The 18,342-nt window shown below is 48.5% G+C and overlaps 2 protein-coding genes across 2 annotated transcripts; both read right to left on the bottom strand.

The window, feature by feature from the left end:
• Nucleotides 1-1,013: 1,013 nt before the first annotated feature.
• On the bottom strand, nt 1,014-3,564 carry Hoxb1 (homeo box B1). Its single transcript, NM_001100552.2, is given in 2 exon segments — nt 1,014-2,411; nt 2,896-3,564. Coding segments are annotated over 2 exon segments (894 nt in total). The 5' UTR covers nt 3,461-3,564; the 3' UTR covers nt 1,014-2,082.
• Nucleotides 3,565-14,769: 11,205 nt separating this feature from the next.
• Nucleotides 14,770-17,161, bottom strand: Hoxb2 (homeobox B2). Its single transcript, NM_001399735.1, is given in 2 exon segments — nt 14,770-15,833; nt 16,576-17,161. Coding segments are annotated over 2 exon segments (1,068 nt in total). The 5' UTR covers nt 16,964-17,161; the 3' UTR covers nt 14,770-15,153.
• Between the last annotated feature and the right edge of the window lie 1,181 nt (nt 17,162-18,342).

The raw sequence follows: 18,342 nt of genomic DNA, 5'->3' as shown, positions 1-18,342 counted from the left end.
GCCCTTTTCGGACTTCCTGGCTTCCTTTCAGAGGTCACAAAGTAAACAAAGTGGGGGGAGCTAGGTTCAGATAAGACCTGTCTTCCTCATCACTGCACCCCAGGAGTATGGTCCTGGCCCTGGCGCTTAGGGGATCTCTGAGTCACCAGAATCAATAGACCAGGCCCAGAGCCTGGAGCCCCATGTCATTTCGATGGTACTCTGGATCCTGGAGTGTGGGCCGTTTGCCACCCCTGGGGAGCTTCCAGAGGCTGGGCCCCCTGCCTCTGTGGACTAAAGGTTTGCTAGTGGTACTAACAGGGAGACAATAGTTGCTCCCTGGGCACACCACAGGCTTGTTTGGAAAACCCAGAGGCGCTTAGAGGTAAAAAGGTCAGCTCAGGATCCTGGTGTACCTCCGCTGCCTCTGTCCACCAAAGCACCAGCACCTCCCCCATCCACCTCCCGGCACCTCCTCACCACATCCCCCACACATCTCTTAGAAGGCCACTCCTCTCTATGCCCCCAGTATCTTCAGCCCCAGCCAAATCACCTGCTGGCGGATTGCAGTTGACTCAATCCAGTATTTCTGTATGGAAGGGCTGGAGTTGGGGTTTAATATGTGCCAGTGATCCATCTTCTGACTCTCTGAGCAAGAATGGGGGTACCGACACCCCACAGTCCCAAGCCTGATCTCTTTAGTTTCTGGGGGGAACTGGGGCGAGATAGAGGGAAAGGAAGCAGGTAGAGTCCCCTCTGCCATTCCCCCATAATTCCCTTCACAGACATCAAACAGATATGTTTTCCCTTTCTTCCACCCCTTTCCTCAAGATCATCTCAGAACCATCTGGTTCCCCCATTTTCTATCATGTGTTTCTGAGTTCTCTGAAAAAGACCAGTGGATTACTAGGGATCTGGGGATCCTCTTCTACCTTGGCTGGAACCCGGCAATGCCTTTCCAACTCAGTCAATGGCCAAGTAGAGTTCATAGCTCTTCCTCCACCCCAAGACGGAGAAGCAAACGCAGAAAGAAAAGGGGGAGAGGACAGACTTTATTGCAATGAGGTAGTCACAGATACAAAGAGAACCTGGCTTGCTTGGAGCTTGGGTTTCCAGAAACTCATGTGGCCTCTCTGCTGTCTCCAAGGTTCAGAGAAATGTCCGAAGCTGCTGGGAATTCTGTCGCCATTCCTGGACCTCCCCAGACAGCCCCAGGAGTAGGGTGGTTTTATGGAAAGGAGAATGGGGCGCGCGGGGGGGGGGGGGCGCTTTTCCGGAGGTAATAAATAGGGAGAGGGGAGGGGTATTCGCCTTCGTGGTTGAGGCTTGCTGGAGGCAGTCCTTAGGATGATGCTCCGGAAATCTCTGTGGTGCCAAGTTCCAAAACACTTTGGTGATTTAGTGATGCCTGTGGGAAGGGGCGGATCTCCTGAGCCAGCCACTGAGGGCCACATTAGTGCAATAGGAATATGTCTGGAAAGGGCTTGTGGGATTACTTGGGACTAGAGGGGTTTGTTTGTTTGGTTTTTTTTTTTGTTTTTTTTTTTGTTTTTTTTTTTTTTTTGGCATGTCACAAGGCAGTCGGTGCTATTGTAAGGTCTGCGGTGTGTTGGCTGGATTAAGGATTACAGTTAAGGGTTGGTGGCGATGTGTTTACACACTAACACATCCTCCACTGGAAAATCCCAAGGGCTCTCTCTATCCCGGGCCTAGGAAGAGGAGTTGGGGTAAGAAGCTAAAGAAGAACTCTCCAAGCTCAAAGGCACTGAACTCGAATTGGACGGGAAAGGAGAAGCCAGAAGGTCGGGCTGACTCCTACTCTGATGTGTTGAGGCAATCTCCAGATCAAAGCCAAAAGACCTTCCTTCGACCTCTGATGGTTTGAGTGCTCCCCAGGTCCCAAGACCTGTAGGATCGCCCCAGCCATCAATCATCCCTCCACTTCTAGATCTGAAGGGGAAAAAAATAGATTTCCCCACTTCTGCCCAGTTTCCTAAACTTGTTCCTCGGCCTTGAGGAGGGTCACCAGGGCTGTGAAGGTTGGGAGAGTCTAGGAGAGGACTGGGTCCAGTGTGTGAAGCCGGGTTACTTAGGAAGTTCAATTTAAGAGGTGATGGAACTGGGCGAAGCTTCTGGGGAGGTGCACGCAGACTGGTCGGAGGCCTCTCCAGCCGCTTCCTTGGGGCAACCTGGAGGGCCTGCAGGCACCCTGCCCCCCTCTCGCTCGCGTTTCTTTTGCTTCATGCGCCGGTTCTGGAACCAGATCTTCACCTGCGTTTCATTGAGCTCCAGGGTAGCGGCGATCTCCACCCTCCGGGCGCGGCTCAGGTATTTGTTGAAATGGAATTCTTTCTCCAGCTCCGTCAGCTGGCGTGTGGTGAAGTTTGTACGGAGACCGCCGGGAGTGCCCAGTCCCAGCTCGGACACCTTTGCTAGGGGCGGGGCAGGGAGAAAAGCCACGTCAGTCCTCTCACCTCTTTCTCCCTCCCCTCCACTCCTCCCAGTCCACTCTGGGCCCTCATTCATCATTCTACCCAATGCAGTCCCTATGTGGCATCTCTCTCTCTCTCTCTCTCTCTCTCTCTCTCTCTCTCTCTCACACACACACACACACACACACACACACACACACACACACACACACTCCATCATCTAGGAGATCTAGAACCATCATCTTCCCGCCCATACTCACCTTCAGACCAGAAACATGAAATACTGGCTCCAAAGTGGGCGCGCACACAAGACTACGGAGACCTCCTTAGGAAGGAAGTAGCCTCGAAATCTCTGCTGACCTGAGCCCAGAAAGTACTTACCTACCAATAAAAGCAGCTGAAAGAATGAATGAAGCCCAGGCTCAGGCCCCTCTGTGTATGTATGCCTGAGCCAAGGAGAGGAAGTCACTCCTCTGAGCCCTACCTGTCTTAGGTGGGTTTCTCTTGACCTTCATCCAGTCGAAGGTCCGGGCAGTGAGAGAGCTGGGTTCTGACGAGCAAGATGATTCCTTGTCCTCAGAGAGGAGATCGTAGGCTGATGCAAAGTTTGAGGTCTGCTCAGTTCCGTAAGGGGGTTGCGGTGGAGGATATGGCCCTGAGCCGACTCCACCCGCTCCATAGCTGTCGGGCAAACCCCCTAGCTGGGCTCCGTAGCTCGACGGATGAAAATAGCCTCCATCTCCTTCCGACTGACCCATAGAATAATACTGAGAAGGCCCATAGCTGGGGTTGCAGGCGGCTGGGGCGTACCCCGAGGGAGCGGAGCTGGGAAAGGACACCCCCAGGGATGAAGGCGGCTGCTGGACAGGATACCCCGAGTTTTGTTGGAGCGCTGAGCTGGGCAGCCCTCCACCATAGCGGCTCTCCCCTGCGTAGCTGTCAACCGCCGGAGCTGAGCTGGGGGGAAAAGAGGTTGGGGCGCTGTAGGCGCTGGGTCCCCGATTGCAAAGTGGGTACTCTAAAAAGGAATTCATTCTATTATAGTCCATTAGAGGCCGAAGGAGGGTCGGGCCGTTTGGGGGAGACACCCTCTTGCCCTACAACCTTTCGGCAGTATGTCACAGCGCTGAAGCTTGAGTCCATGGCCCGGGCCTGCTTGTCCCCGCTAGCGATCCCCTAGGAAGGGACTAGGCAGTGGGGGTGGGGGGGCACATGTGATCTCTCCCAGGCCAATGGGCTAAGCGGGCCAGAGTTTGGCAGCTCCAGCGCCCATCCATCACCCCCCAAGCATTAGCATGACAAAGACACTTCAATCACTCTGAGCCCATCCATCTGAGAGCGACATGGAAGCGTCAAAAACATCTTTCTTCAAAGACTTTTTGGAAAGAAGGGACCAGAGGGAGAGGTGGGGGGGGGGGGAGAAGTTGGAAGAATATTCAAGACTTTACTCCCCTCCCAACCCCCAAGGCCTTCAATAGGTTCCTGGATTATTAGATTTGGCCAAATTCAACCCAGCTGCCCCTCACTCTCTTCTCCCCTCAAAGAAGCCTACCCCCACCCCAAGGCTGTAAGGCTAGTGCTTGGAGAGCCAGACTCCCTACTTTGCCCAGAACCCCCATTCCATGTCTCTTTCTCCCAGTTTGTCTTGGGATGATGTGCTAGGACAGCCTGATGAGGTATGTTATCTTGGGACAAAAGGATGACTAGGAAGGGAGAAGGGCTGTAAAAACACCTCAGGGTGTGAGCCAGGGTCTCAAATCCAGAAGAATTCATTACAAATCAAGAGGAGGGAAAAGCAGCATTTCAAGGAACACGAGAGGGAAAAGGGAATGGGGAGGGAAGATGAGGGACGCCCTGTTCTCTCCATCTCTCTGCATAAATGCTCTCCCCTCATTCGCAAGCCACTTCTCTCCCTCAGCCTCCCTTTATATCCCCTCTGTCTCAATTCATCTCTCCGTTCGTCCATCTCGCTCCACATTTATATTCACTCCCTACCTATCCATCAACTCATCTCTCTAGATGTATTTATCCTTTCTCTAGCCATCCATAGCTGTAACTGGCTCACTCACTCAGACTTAAATAACTCCCTGTCTCTCTCCGGAGAGCAGCAATGAGCAGCAGAACCAGGTGATATTTACAGAGGGGTGAGAAGGAAGGGAATTTTAATCCTCTTCTCACAAGTGTTCAAAACTAGTAAAGACTCTGCATTTCTCAGGCTTCCTCCTCCCTAAACCCCTCCGTTATCTTTAGTCTCCCTAAAAGTTTTTTTTTTTAATTCCAGGACTCAAATACATAAATCCAATGCCAGTTAAGTCTTGAAGACGATCTGAATTTTCCATTTCCGAATTTTCTAGTGTTCTAGAATAGGTAAAGGAAGTTTAGTTTGCTCAGAGAATGGGAGAATCGGTGTAGAGCTTCTAAACTAAGGCTTAGAGGTGAAATTTACCTTCTTGCTCTTGGGATCAGGTTAGGGGAGGGGACACAGGAAGAGCCTTGGTCACTCTCTGAAATGCAGCAGGCAGTTTGGAGTTAGAAGAGAAGCTCTTGGGTAGGGCTCATTGATGTCTCCTCCTCCAGACTCTGAGGACAAGAATCCAACACCCACTCTCATTTGTAACTTGTCAGGGTGTCTGCCCGGCCACAGGCCTGGGGCCTGAGCTAGGGCAAGTCCAGGAGGGCAAGAGTTCAGGGAGGAATCTCAGTCAACAGTGACGCTCTGGGGAGGAAGCCAAACCAGGTGGGACAGGTCTGGGGTAACCCTTGAAACCTCTCAGGTTTCCTTATCCTGAAAAAGCCAGGCATGCATTCCACTCCCTTCAAGAGCCCCAAAGTTGTCTCTATCTCTGTGTGTCTTCACCTAGCTGGCTCCCCTCCCCCACCTCCCCACCCCCATCCTTGTCTGGCTCTCTAGCTGCCCCTCCTCTTTCCCTTCTGCACCATCAGAGGCACTGCCTTCCTTTTCTCCAGTAACCCTGAGCCTTGCTCAGCCCTCTGGCAGAAAGAGCTCAAAGCAATTGCTGGGCTGCTGCCTCATCCTCTTCAGGCTTCACCCCTCACCTGCTCTGGTTTAGAGCCAAGCAGCCAGCAACTTCTTCCTCAAGAGATGCAAAGAGAGGGTAGAAAGTAGAGAATGTTCACTTGCCAAAGGGATGCACGCAGACAAAGGAAAGGAGAAGGAGATGGGAAGGGTGGCCTGCAGAGAACTGAAGTTTCAGACTTGATGGTGAGATGGGAGGAGGCAGGTTTCTTCTGCTTCATTCATACTCAGGGGTGGGGAGTAGGAAACATGGCAGTTTCTCCCAAGCATTTCCTCTTGGTTTCAAATGTTCTCCATCAAGGATGAGACCCTTGAGTCTAGGGACTGGTCATTGTTTCCTCAGTCTGAGCTAGGCCTTGTCCCCCCCATCCCAGGGAGAAGTTTCTCAGCCAATCCCTTAACGGAATCAGGAACCAATTTGGGGTAAAGGAAGAAGTCAAGTCCAAAAATGTTTAATAAACTGCATGTGTCTGTCTGGGAGTTGGGGAGATACATTTCCCCTCCTAATAGTGGAGCTCAATATCACTAGTCAGTTGTTAATGACAGAAAGAAAAAAGGAAGAAAGGCTGGGACAAAGGTCCTTCAAGTCATAGTCAATGGCTGTGTTTGTTTGATGCCTGGGATGAGGCTCAGGCTAGACCTCAGTTCTCTAGATGTGTTTGAGATGCTGTCTAGTTCAGCCTTGGCATTCCTCTTTCTAGTTAACATGCAAGTTAAAACTTTTCAAGCATGGTGGTGCAGGTCTTTACTTCCAGTACTTGGAAGGCAGAGGCAGATGGATCTTTGTGAGTTCAAAGCCAACCACAGTAAGTTCTTAGCCAGCCAAGGCCACAACATAGTAAGAGCTTCTCTCAAACAAAGAAACAGAAAACAAAACAAAACAAAACAACAAAACAGCTTTGAAAAATTGCTGCTGGCTCTTGAAGTTCCCACGGAAAAGATTGGGAACCTAGCAGTTCAATCTCCCTGGTTCCCAGTTCTCCTTCATAGCTTCACTGCCAAGAGTAAGTACTGTGGAACACAGAGTTTTCTTTCTTCCTTCCTTTCTTTTATTTCTTTTATTTGTTTTTTGTTGGCTTGTTTGGGTTTGAGCCTGTTCCTGGGGTTTGTTCTTGGTTTTTGTGGGTTTTGTTTAGTTGGTTGTTTTCAAGACAAGGATTCTCTGTGTAGCCCTAGCTGTCCTAGAACTCACTCTGTAGATCAGGCTGGCCTAGCAAAATAAAATATCCTCCACCTCTACCTCTTGAATGCTGGGACTAAATTTTTCTAACTGGTCTACTGAAATTCCTCTGAGGGTCTAAGTGGATCTAAAATCCAAAACGAAACAAAGTTGCTTCCCTACTCTTTGTGATGTGCTTAGACATAGATAGGATACAGGTGTGTGCAGATCCGAAATTATCCTTTTTGGCTGTTGTTTTAAGACAGGTTCTTCTGTAGCCCAGGTTGGCCTTGAGCTTCCTATGTAGCTGAGGAAGGCCTTGAACTCCTGATCTTCCAGTCTTCACCTCCCTGGTCTTACTGGTGAGTCCTAATAACAACTGACCTAAAATTCTTTGAGGGCTCTGGCCCTAAAGCTAAGGAACATAGACAAGGGAGCCAGTGTCACTTGAAGAATATATTTAAAGTATACATCTTGGACTTTGGTCCTTTTTTTTTGAAGGAGCTTCTTAGGCTGGGAAGGAGATGGAGTTAGCAAAATCAGTGTAAGTATCCTACCGTGGGACCTTAAGCATATCTGTGTGTTCACCCCAGCCCAAATGTTGGGAGGAAAAAAGTCATCATCCAAGGCCGGCACTTCGGAATAAGAAGACTATGTGGGGACTGTCATTTTTTCCTGCTGTGGGAAGAAGCATCTTCCCACAGCTAGTGAAGGGATGCAGTATGGACTGTCATTCCTCGGCGCGTGAGCTAATTCAAGTATCATGAATCGGGTTGAGACGTCAGGCGATGGGTATTACAATGCTATACTGACGTGAGTCCTAGACTTTGCGTCTGGATTACTGGGGTTCAAGTCCTTGTTCCGCCATTTTTTAATATTAGGGCTCAGGACAAGTTCCTTGACTTCTCTAAGTTTCAGCCTCAAAGAAGAAGAATGGGTTTAATATGGCTTTCTCGGCTGCAGTGTTGGTAGGATTAAAGCAAACAAGAAAATATCAACCACAGAGAATTCCGTAGATGTAAGATAATAACATTACACGCACACTCTGAAATAGTGCGGTTCAGTCTTCTGCTTTTTAATATGACTAGCATATTAAAATATGGAAATAGGAGATAGGAGAATAGTGTACGTTCTTTTATGTAACATATCACCACACATTACATAATATGCATTGTATCATATGCAAATTTCATTGAAAACGGAGGGGGTTGGGCCTATTTAGGCAGACGGTTTTCTTCTAAGCTAAAGCAATTTTCACTTTATATTATTTTAGGTTTTGTTTGAAAAATTAAAACCTAGCACTTAATAAGGAACTCAAATGAAAAATTGCAGCAGAAAGGTTTGAGTTTGTGTAATGAAAAAGAAATTCTTTTTTTTTTTTTATTTCCCCTTTTCTTTTTTCCGGAGCTGGGGACCGAACCCAGGGCCTTGCGCTTGCTAGGCAAGCGCTCTACCACTGAGCTAAATCCCCAACCCCTTAAATTTATATTAGTGTTCTGCCTCTATGTCTGTCTGTGTGAGGATGGAACTGGAATTGCAGACACGTGAGCTGCTGTGTGGGTGCTTGGGAATCGAACCCAGGTCCTTTGGAAGAGCTGCCAGTGCTCTTAACCCCTGAGCCATATTTCCAGTCCCAGAAAAGAAATACTTAAGTTTTCAAATATTTAATGGGAGTATTCTAGAGAGGGTGTGGTTTCTTTCTTAATGGTATTTGTATTAGAATTAAGGGGTAGAGATAATTCGGGAGGATATAGGCTGAACTTGTATCTGGAGTGAACGACTTGGGGGGGGCCCATGGTCAAATAGCAATTGAGACAGTTCTGAAAGAAGATCTTAACTTGGGGAGAAGAATTAAAATAATTTTCTACTTCATTAGGCTAATTCACAGCTGAGACTGTAGCATAGTTGTAGAGCATTTGCCTGGTGTGCACGCAACACCGGGTTCAAATCACAGTACTTGAACGCTGATATTAATAACAAAAGAAAATGGTGGCTGGAAGGACAGATAGTTTGGTTCAAGCACTGACTGTTCGTCCAGAGAACCTGGGTTCAATTTCCAGCACCTATGCACCAGCTCACAGCCATCTGTAACTTCTGTTCCAGGGGATCCAAGACCCCCTTCTGGCCTCTGGAGGGCACTAGGCACACACATGGTGCACAGACACAAACACAGGCAAAACGTACGTGCAAATAACATGATAAAATAAACTAAGGAAATGGCCAGGCATGGTGGTGCACACCTTTACTCTCAGCACTTGAAAGGCAGAGGCAGGCAGATCTCTGAGGTCAAGGCCAACCTGGTCTACCTAGTGCGTTTCAGGACATCCAGGGCTATATAGTGAGACCTTGTCTCAAAATAAATATTATAAACAAACAAATAGGTTTAGTTGACTTGGGGGAGAGAAGGTCCCTGTGTAGCCCTGGCTGTCTTGGAACAGGCTGGCCTCGAGCTCAGAGATCTGCCTGCCTCTGCCTCCCAAGTGATAGAAGTAAGGGCATGCGCCACACCCAGGGAAATGTAATATTTTTTGATCAAAACATACTTTGGAAAGCTTTTCAAAACTTGATCAGGGGACTGGCTGTCAAGATAGCTCAGTGAGTAAAGTACTTGCTGCTAAGTCTGACCATATAAGCCCAATGTCTGACACTAATGAGTTGTCTTTTGACCACCATATTTGCTCCGTGCACATGTACACACTTAAAATAATAAATGGATAATAGATAGATTTTTTTAAAAGATTTATCTATTTATTATATATAAGTACACTGTAGCTGTCTTCAGACACACCAGAAGAGGGCATCGCATCCCATTACAGATGGTTGTGAGCCACCATGTGGTTGCTGGGAATTGAACTCAGGACCTCTGGAAGAGCAGTCGGTGCTCTTAACCACTGAGCCATCTCTCTGGCCCATAAATATGTTTTAAATGATTGAAGATGAAGATATGGCTTGGCAGCTAAGAGCACTTGTTCTTGCAAAGGACTAGGGTCAGTTCCCAATGGCCACATGACAGCTTCCAACCATCTGTAAGTCCAGTTTCAGGGGATGCAAAACCACCTCTTCTGACCCCTGCAGGCTCCTGCGCGCACAAGTACACACTAAAGATAAATATTCTTTTAAAACTGATGAAGGGATGGTGAAATGGCTCAGTGGATAAAATACCATTCCTTGAAAGCCTGAGGACCCAAGTTCAATCCCTAGAACTCATCTAAAGGGAGCAAGAAAGAACCAATTCAACAAAATTCTCTCTGACCTCCCACACGAGATAGTGTCTGTCTACACACACACACACACACACACACACACACACACAGACACACACACAAAGTGATGATGATGATGATGATGATGATGATGATGATGATGATGTATTTACAGCTTGGTCAAGCTAAAGTTAGAACTGATGAATGACTGTCCAAATTGATTTCTCTGTGGTAGTGATGGGAGTTGTAGGTTGCAATAGAACTGATTCTTTCCCTAGTCAATCTATGCTCTGAGGAAAGAGTACTGAAATCCCTGCCTCACCAAGGAGAATGGAGAGCCAGGCATGGCCAGTGGGAGGCCAATGGGGAATCTGGGCTGCAGTGGCCACAGAAGACAGAAAAGATGAAGTAGGGGCCCTAGAGGCCATCCTCAGCAAATCAGGAACATGCATTTGATTGACAGCACCTTTTAGGAAGCTGTGCAGTAGGACCCATGATACTTCTCAGAGGTCTGGAAGAATGGCGGACATTGGGATTCAGCAAGGACTGTTTAGGAAACTCAATGTGTGCCTTATGTCCTGATACCCAAAAACCTGATAAAAATCTACCATCCCATATGTCAAAGAAGAATTTCAGTGGCTCTCTTCAAATGAAATGGTCTAGACTCTCTAAACAATAGCAAACACAGTCAAATATTGAGAAAGATGGCAAAGGGTGGAAGCCACCGAAACCCTTGGTTAGGACTTCTCAGAATACTTACACTTAAGGAGTATGTGACTCCTGGCACATAACACTGTATCCAGTGACATGCTCGTTAAAAAGATGTAAGTAAATGATCTTGAGCACGGTTGGAGGCGGAAAGCTACACGTTACATTTTGTCCAAATGGTTCTGCAGAAAATGCGGAGGTAGGCCACTGTCAAGCATCCAGGGTCACTTTAGAGCATGTGACCCCAGCCTTAATAAATTTCACAACTCCACCTGGGAAGACTAATACATGCCCGATTACCATAAACCAATGTAGAAACATTTAGCTCTTCCATTTATTTCACAGAGAGAAACTGAGATCCAGAAAGGGGAAGGGACTTGCCCAGGCTTAAGTTAACTTTTTTTTTTGTTGTTGTTTAATCACTCTGGGTTATCGTGATTGCAAGTAATTCCTCAGTTTAATAGTCTCTTGCTTTCACTGTAGTATTAATGAGCCATTCTTCTTGCAAGGAGTCACCAAAGAGCATAGCAGACTGACCAGCAGCTCTTGGGCTTTCCTGCTCCAACCACAGTCAATTTATAATCTGTCTGGGCCACAGGTTACACACAGTTGGTTCTGACCCAAGAGGAATCCTGACCCAGTCAGGATGGAATAGACCTACCACCGCTGGAGGGGTCAACTGTCCTACCTAGGAACCACTCTCGCTCTCCCTGTTTCTCTGTAATCTGCAAAACCTTGGGGTAAAGCAGACAGAATGGCCCTGGAGATTAAAGGAGGAAACAGAGCTAAGTGAGAAGAATTCCGTATTGACAGGGATCCCCTGATTTTGAAGTTGAGAGAGGAAATCAAAGATGGGTATCTCTTCCTCCTGGAAAAGTGTCGGAGAGTATCTTATACTCTTCTGGGGGTAGCAACAAAGATGGGGAGTTTGTGAATTTGAAGAAGGGCAGAGACAGGAGGGTCGTGTGTTTCTTGGGTACGGAATTTCAACTCTGCTTTAATAATCACCACAGTGGAAAAATGGATGCCCTGATTTCTTGGATTGGAAGTGACTTTCCCCTATCAAACAGGAAATACGTGATTCTAAGCAGTAGAGTGAACTTTTTGCTGCACCCCTTCATTTTAACAGGGAAAAGCAAGTCTGCTATAGCCCCAAGCAGTAGTGAAGTGTCTGTGTCCTCTGAACAGCTGAGGGTGGAGTAATCGGAAAGTAGTAGCTAAATAAAATGGATCAACAATTTGTCTTTCTTTCCTTTTTCTTTTGTTTTGTTTTAGATTTACTGACTTTATTGTTGTGTGCATGGATGTTTGCCTGAGTGTGTGTCTGTGTACCACATGTGTGCCCGATGCCTGTTGGGGGGTCAGAAATGGAGGTCAGATCCTTTGGAACTAGAAATACAAATCGTTGTGAGCTTCTGTGTGGGTGTTGGAACTGAACTCAGGTCCCCTGCAGGGGTAGCAGCTCTCATATGCTGAGTCAACTAACTTTCCAGGCCTCACCCCACCCCACCCACCCTACCCCACCCCCATGCCACCCCCACCCCACCCCTGCTTTTTAGGTTTTTTTTTCCTGTTTTGTTTTTGTTTTCTGAAATAGACTCTCATTCTGTAGTCCATGTTGGCCTAGAAGTCCATGTATGTAAGTCTATGTAAGTCAGTCTCACCTCCAACTCACAACTGTCCCCCAGCCTCAGCCTTCTAAGCTCTGGGTTTACAGGTCTGTGCTACCATGCCCAACTTTTTTCTTTTTTGAGACAGCCTAGACTGCGGAGTCCTCTGACCTTCTGAGTGCTAGGATCATGGGTCTATACCGCCAAGCCCAACTCTCAAAAATTCTTAAGTGTGGAGGAAAGCAGAAAGCAAGGTAGCAATGTAATCTAGCAGTCCTTCTCAAACTTTAATGTGCCCTATAAGTCATTTAGAAATCTGCTAAATTGCAGATTTAGGTTCTGTAGGTCTGCAGTGGGGCCTAAGATTCTGCATTTCTAACTAGCTCAGGTAATGCTGGTACTACTGAGGCACGGAGCAGCCCAGCACCTACAGAAATGACACCGCTGGGATCCCTGGGTAGAACAGACCAGGAACCCTGACTGGAGCTCCTCTGCAGCCCCTGCCTTTAGGCATTGATAAAGGATGTTCTGAAGAAGAAAAAGAAGAAGAAGAAGAAGGAAGAGGAGGAGGAGGAGGAAGAGGAGGAGGAGGAAGAGGAGGAAGAGAAGGAAAAGGAGAAGGAGAAGGAGAAGCTGGAAGGTGGATAGTTAGATCTCTCTCTCTCTCTGGTATTCTTGATCTTTGTAGCAACCTAGTATATCTGCGAGAACATTTTTAATTGGACTAAATTATCTAGTTTGGCTATCCACAGAAATCAAAGCCCAGGCTGATAAGTCTCTTTGATTTTGCTAGTGCAGAGATGGCTGATGTGCTGTGATGTTTAAGATGTTAAACACTGCCTGTGGACATATTTTACGACGAAATAAACACACAGCCCAATGAAATGTATAGTGTGGTTTTAATATATTATATACTCACTTATTTATGAGGGGAATAAACACACGAGCCAATAAGCTGTGTATTATTACTTTAATATATTGAATTTATTTCATACCTATATATTTTATGAGAGGAAAATAAACTAATAAGGTACACGATATTATTATAATAACACATCTAATTGTTCTATATTAATTTATTTATGAGAGAAATAAGTGCAATTTAACATGACATAAGATTATTTAATGCATGAGGTGAATTCTATATTAAGACAGTTTAAGGGATTAAATGCCAGCTGAACAACGTGTGTACTCCCCACACCGAGGGACCTGTGGAAAAAGAAATACAGTGGGTTTGCCTAGAGCTCCAAGTCACCACCTATGTTGGCTTTAGCTAGTCCGAGGGAAAAGTCTGGGAGGCCTAGGAAATAAACTGCCTTTTAAAAAAAGAAAGGCAACATCTGCCGGGAGGTAGGTATCTGTTTCTGAGCCAGAGAAATATTAGATAAACCTGAGAAGGATGGATGGCTTTCCAGGGTCTCTTAAATCTCCTGGTTCCGGAGAACAAACCAAGAGGCAGATGGGGAAGAGGTTCCCTGCCTCGCCTTTACTGAGTTTACAGAGCTGGGAAGGGGGCTGTGGGGGGACAAGAAGAGGGGAGAAGTGTCGAAATGGGAAATTAAGCTGTTGGTCAAGACAGGTGGGCTTGCATTTGGAAAGCGCTCGCGGTTTCAAAACCCAGAGCAAAAAGCCACACTGGGTGAAGTGGTCCCAGGACCCAAAAGTCCGCCTTCCCCCTCCTACAACACAGGGACTCTTCTTGTGTATTCTCTCTCTCTCTCTCTCTCTCTCTCTCTCTCTCTCTCTCTCTCTCTCTCTCTCTCTCTCTCTCTCTCTCCTCCCCCTCTCCTTTTTAAAAAGTCAAATAAAATAAAAATCCACAATTGGTAGAAGGCTCCCAGACTGCCTTTTCTTCGGGTAAGTGGGAGTTGGGGTGGGCCGGGAGCGGGACCCGAGCAAACGTCCCGCAGCCGCTGTCATGGCGGCCACAGTTGCTTGCCCAGTGCTCCAAGTCGTCTGGCCCAGCGCCATTTTGAGCATCGTCCCTGTTTCCCGGCTCTCCTGCGGCTCGCCATGCTACTCCTATAAGCCATTTGCCTCTTAGCATGCCCGGGCCTCCCTTCATCCCTACGAAATTCCTAAGCCCCACTCCAGTCCTCAACGACCTGAAGTCCCCCAGCAGCACCGGGCGCAAGGCGCAGGCCTTGGCCCAAGCTTGCAGAATTGTCGCCTGGCTTCTGCACCTGAAGCCAGCAGGCAAGCAAGCTGGAGAATTCCTCCTTCAATTCCTTTAACCCTCTGCGCAGCCGCCAGGGCTCAAAGCTGGCCTCTGAGACATTTTCCTGGTCCTGCTTCTCTCCCCCAGAACGCTGTGGTTTTGTTTTTGTTTTTGTTTTTTCCACCCATCCCACACTTATTTCCAAGCAGGGACCCAAGGAACATCAGAGCAGGACTGGAGGCAGATGAGGGGATGACCAAGCTTCCATAAACTCACAACTCTGTCTGGTGTCGTGGACAGAGAAATAGTCACCAAGTAGGGCCCCTTTTGTACCACCCGGACTTTGCCAGTCTGGGAGATGGGACCATGCCTTCGCTTGGGTCTTCTGAGCCAGAGCCAAACCAACCTCAAGCAGGGCCTGGAACAGCAAAGATTGGCCGTAGAGACTTGGCAAAAGGAGCTGGGTCCCAACACAAACACTCGTTTTTCGTATTATAAAGACATTTATTTACTCTATGAAAATAATGTACAATAAATACTTTCCCCCTTTCCTATTATTAAACAATTTTAATAAATAATCTACAATCTAAAACTTAAAAAAAAAGAGGAAAATAGGTCCCTCTATTTCTTTGTAAGAAAACCCTCTCCCACTAGAGTTTAATTATTCCTGAGATTTCGTTGGAAGAAGTTTTATCAAGTGGAATTTTTTGTGTGGTTTTAAAAATTGAAAAGGACTGGATTAAACACTAATTCGTTAATACCTGGATTTTAACAAACACATAAATGTGACTAGGAGTGGAGAAGGCTCTATTTTTGCCCCCAACAGCCAAGGAGGACCAGATGGAAAAGAACAAAGATAGAAAACAGTTAGGGAAACTGCAAGTCGATGGCACAGAGCGTGCTGGTGAAGAAGTCCAGCTCTTCCTCAGAAAAGGGCACGGGGCTGTCCAGCGAGCCCTGCAGGCTGGGCGAAAGGCCTCCGGACGTCGGGAGACAGGAATCTGCAGCGAAGAAGTTGAGGTCCGGCAGGAAAGGCGAATCCTGCCGCTCGGGGCAGGCGTCTTCGGGCAGGGGCTCGCTCTGCAGGCCTCCGGCTCTGAGCATTGTGCAGCCGGGGCTCGATGCACCCACACTCTCCAGGGCAGTGGCAGGAGGCAGCGGCGGCGGTGCGCCCCGGGGTCCCTGTGCGGCCTCGGCTGGGAGAAAGCAGGCTTCCCTCAGCCGATGTGACGCCACGTCGCCGGGGCTGACCGTGGGCTCCTCGGCTGGCTCTCCCGCGTCGTCCTGGGCGCTCAGCCCGCCTGGTTCTCCATCGGGCGGTTCTCGATGCTGAGTCTGTCGCTTGTGTTTCATGCGTCGGTTCTGGAACCAGACTTTGACCTGCCTTTCGGTGAGGTCCAGCAAGGCGGCGATCTCAACCCGCCGCGGCCGGCACAGGTACTTGTTGAAGTGGAACTCCTTCTCCAGCTCCAGCAGTTGCGTGTTGGTATAGGCCGTGCGCAGTCTGCGGGAGCCGCTGCCGCCGCTCTCCGGCAGTCCGGGACCATCTGCGGGGAAAGCACCCCTGTGTAAGCAGAGAGGTCTAAACGCAGCCTGGGTTTAGCTGAGACCAGGAGCACTCCATCGGCTAAAAAGACTATCAGCAGTCCTACTCAGGCTCCTACCCCACCCCCCACAGGGCTTTCCTCTGTGTCTTTGGTTTTTTTTTTTTAGCGCTCTTCCTCGTAGGCAGACCCGGCCCGGGTCAAATCGGTGCCTTCAGAGCCGCCCACGGGCCACGTAGGGGGCGGGGAGCAATTTCTTTTAGCTCCCAGAACCTCAAAGCCCCCTCCCCCAGTCCTCCCAATGGACCCCTCAATTCGGAACTTTCCAACTCAACCTGGGGAGAGGGATCACAGATTGTTCTTCAACCCTTTCCTTCCTAGGTTTTGAATTCCCTCTTCTCCCCTAGGTTTAGGAGAGCTAGAAGGCTCGCATCTTTTCCAGGCTCCAGATTCAATTCCAGGCACACTTCATTCCTCTACACAGAAAATGGGGAAACACCTCAATCGAATCGGTTTCTTCTAAGCACATAAGAAAAAAGCACCCTCCCCACCCTTAACCAGCTTCCAAAATCTTCGGGGGGGGGTGGAGGGTGCTAGTAGTGGCTAGGCCTGAACCCCAGCAGGATACTCTGCTTCCCTAACCCCATATCCGTCGACCTTGGGAACCCCACCAGGTTCCCCATCACCTCACATTCTCCCCTTCTCTTCCAACTGCCCTAACCCCACCCCTACCACGCTAACCCACCTGATGGTGATCCGACCCCGGAGGCCCGGACCGAGGAGGCGGCTGGAGAAGGGGTTGCGGCGGATTGGCTGGGTTTCTTGGCGGATTTCTTCTCTTTCATCCAGGGGAACTCGGGGGCTGGGGGGGCGACGGGGAGTGGCGGCGGTGGCCGCAGAGCAGGCCCATCTCCGGCTGGCTTTTGGCTCCCTGGTCTCTGAAGGGTGGAGGCGCCGAGCTGGAGGCTGGGGAAGGTTTGCTCCAGAGGAGGAGGAGGAGGAGGAATTAATGTCGACTCCTTGATTGATGAAGTTTGAAATGTCTCCAAGACAGCGGGGAAGGAAGTCAGACACTCGGCGAGCGATGGCTGGCTGTTTATAAACCCAATCTCCCTCTCAAATTCAAAATTCATGGCTTTCAATGGTGGGGGAGGGGGCCTGCTGGGGGGGGCGTCAGAAGGGAGGATCAGAGGGACCCCCTCTCCCGCCCCCCCCAGGTTTATGCAATGGAGCGATTTCGCGGGGGAGGGGGATTTGCTCTCTCTCTTTTTTTAAATTTAGGCCTGTATAATTGTATATTGTTGATAAATAAAAGCGTATGGGGACTCTCTCTATTAAACCCAGGACTCCGACGAAATTGCAGGGAATTCGTGGTCACGGGACCGGTCTCCGCCAATCGCTCGTCTGGGCCTGGTGGAATACACAGGCATTATTTGCTTTAATTGATTCAAAAACTCCAGAGGACCACGGCCTGGGTACCATACGGCTTCCTCCTCTACCCCCATTCAGTACCCACACTCTCCCCAATGGCTCTCTTTTCCCAGAAAAACCAGAAGAACCTTTTCCGTCCCTTCAGAGACTGTGTGGGGATGGGAAGCAATCAAATTGAAGGGAGAAATAGAGTAGGTTAATATGCTTTCTTTATGTGGCCGCCAGTAGCCTCTTACCTCCACCGCCACCACACACAGACACACACACACAGACACACACACACAGACACACACACACACACACACAGACACACACACACACACACATACACACCCCAGAACAAAAAGCTCACTTGGGAAGAAGTGGGAGTAGAAAGAGGTGTCCACACCTTGGGGAAAGGCCAGTATTAAGGTGAAAATCAGAAAGGAAACGGATGAAGGACAGCAGTAACCAGCAGCAGCATCCCCCCCCCCCAAATCGGCAGTTCACACTTAAGAACTGGACCAGCTGGCGCACAGCAGGGAGGTCGATGCCAGGAGCACTTTGGGGCATGGACCTACCTCCCCAGCTATGTGCCCTGGGTTCTATTCTCTGCTCAGTCTTTACGGACTGTTTCTTACTGTCCACTTGCCTCCTTCCTGTTGGGGTCATCCAAACTCACTCTGTGACACCCCAACCCTGACAATCAGAGGACCTAAAAAGGTCTAAGTTGACAGAGGTGGTCACAGCCCTCAAGGTGTATCTAGTTATATCCCCTGGGACACCAAGGTAACTATCCACTTAACTTTCAAGCTAAAGTCAATTCACAATCTCCCTCTGAACAAAGGGACTTTCCCTCTACATTTGCCCTTGGGTTACTTTTTAAATCCCCTGGTAAGAAAAAAATTTCCTAAATATGGGGGTGGGGATGGAAATAATAGCCACCACTGAGATTATATTCTGGTTTTGGCCCCCAAAGAGAAAGAAAACTGAATGTGTTCTATCATGAGGAGCCTATGATAGGATCGACTTTAGAATATTGTAATTTACTAGAGGAAGGAGGCAAAAAACAAAACAAAACAAATAAGCAAAACTCAGAGCC

This window comes from Rattus norvegicus, chromosome 10 (assembly GCF_021556685.1).
Source record: "Rattus norvegicus strain SHRSP/BbbUtx chromosome 10, alternate assembly SHRSP_T2T, whole genome shotgun sequence".
Lineage (NCBI taxonomy): Eukaryota > Metazoa > Chordata > Mammalia > Rodentia > Muridae > Rattus > Rattus norvegicus.
This window is presented reverse-complemented; position numbering and strand designations above follow the sequence as displayed.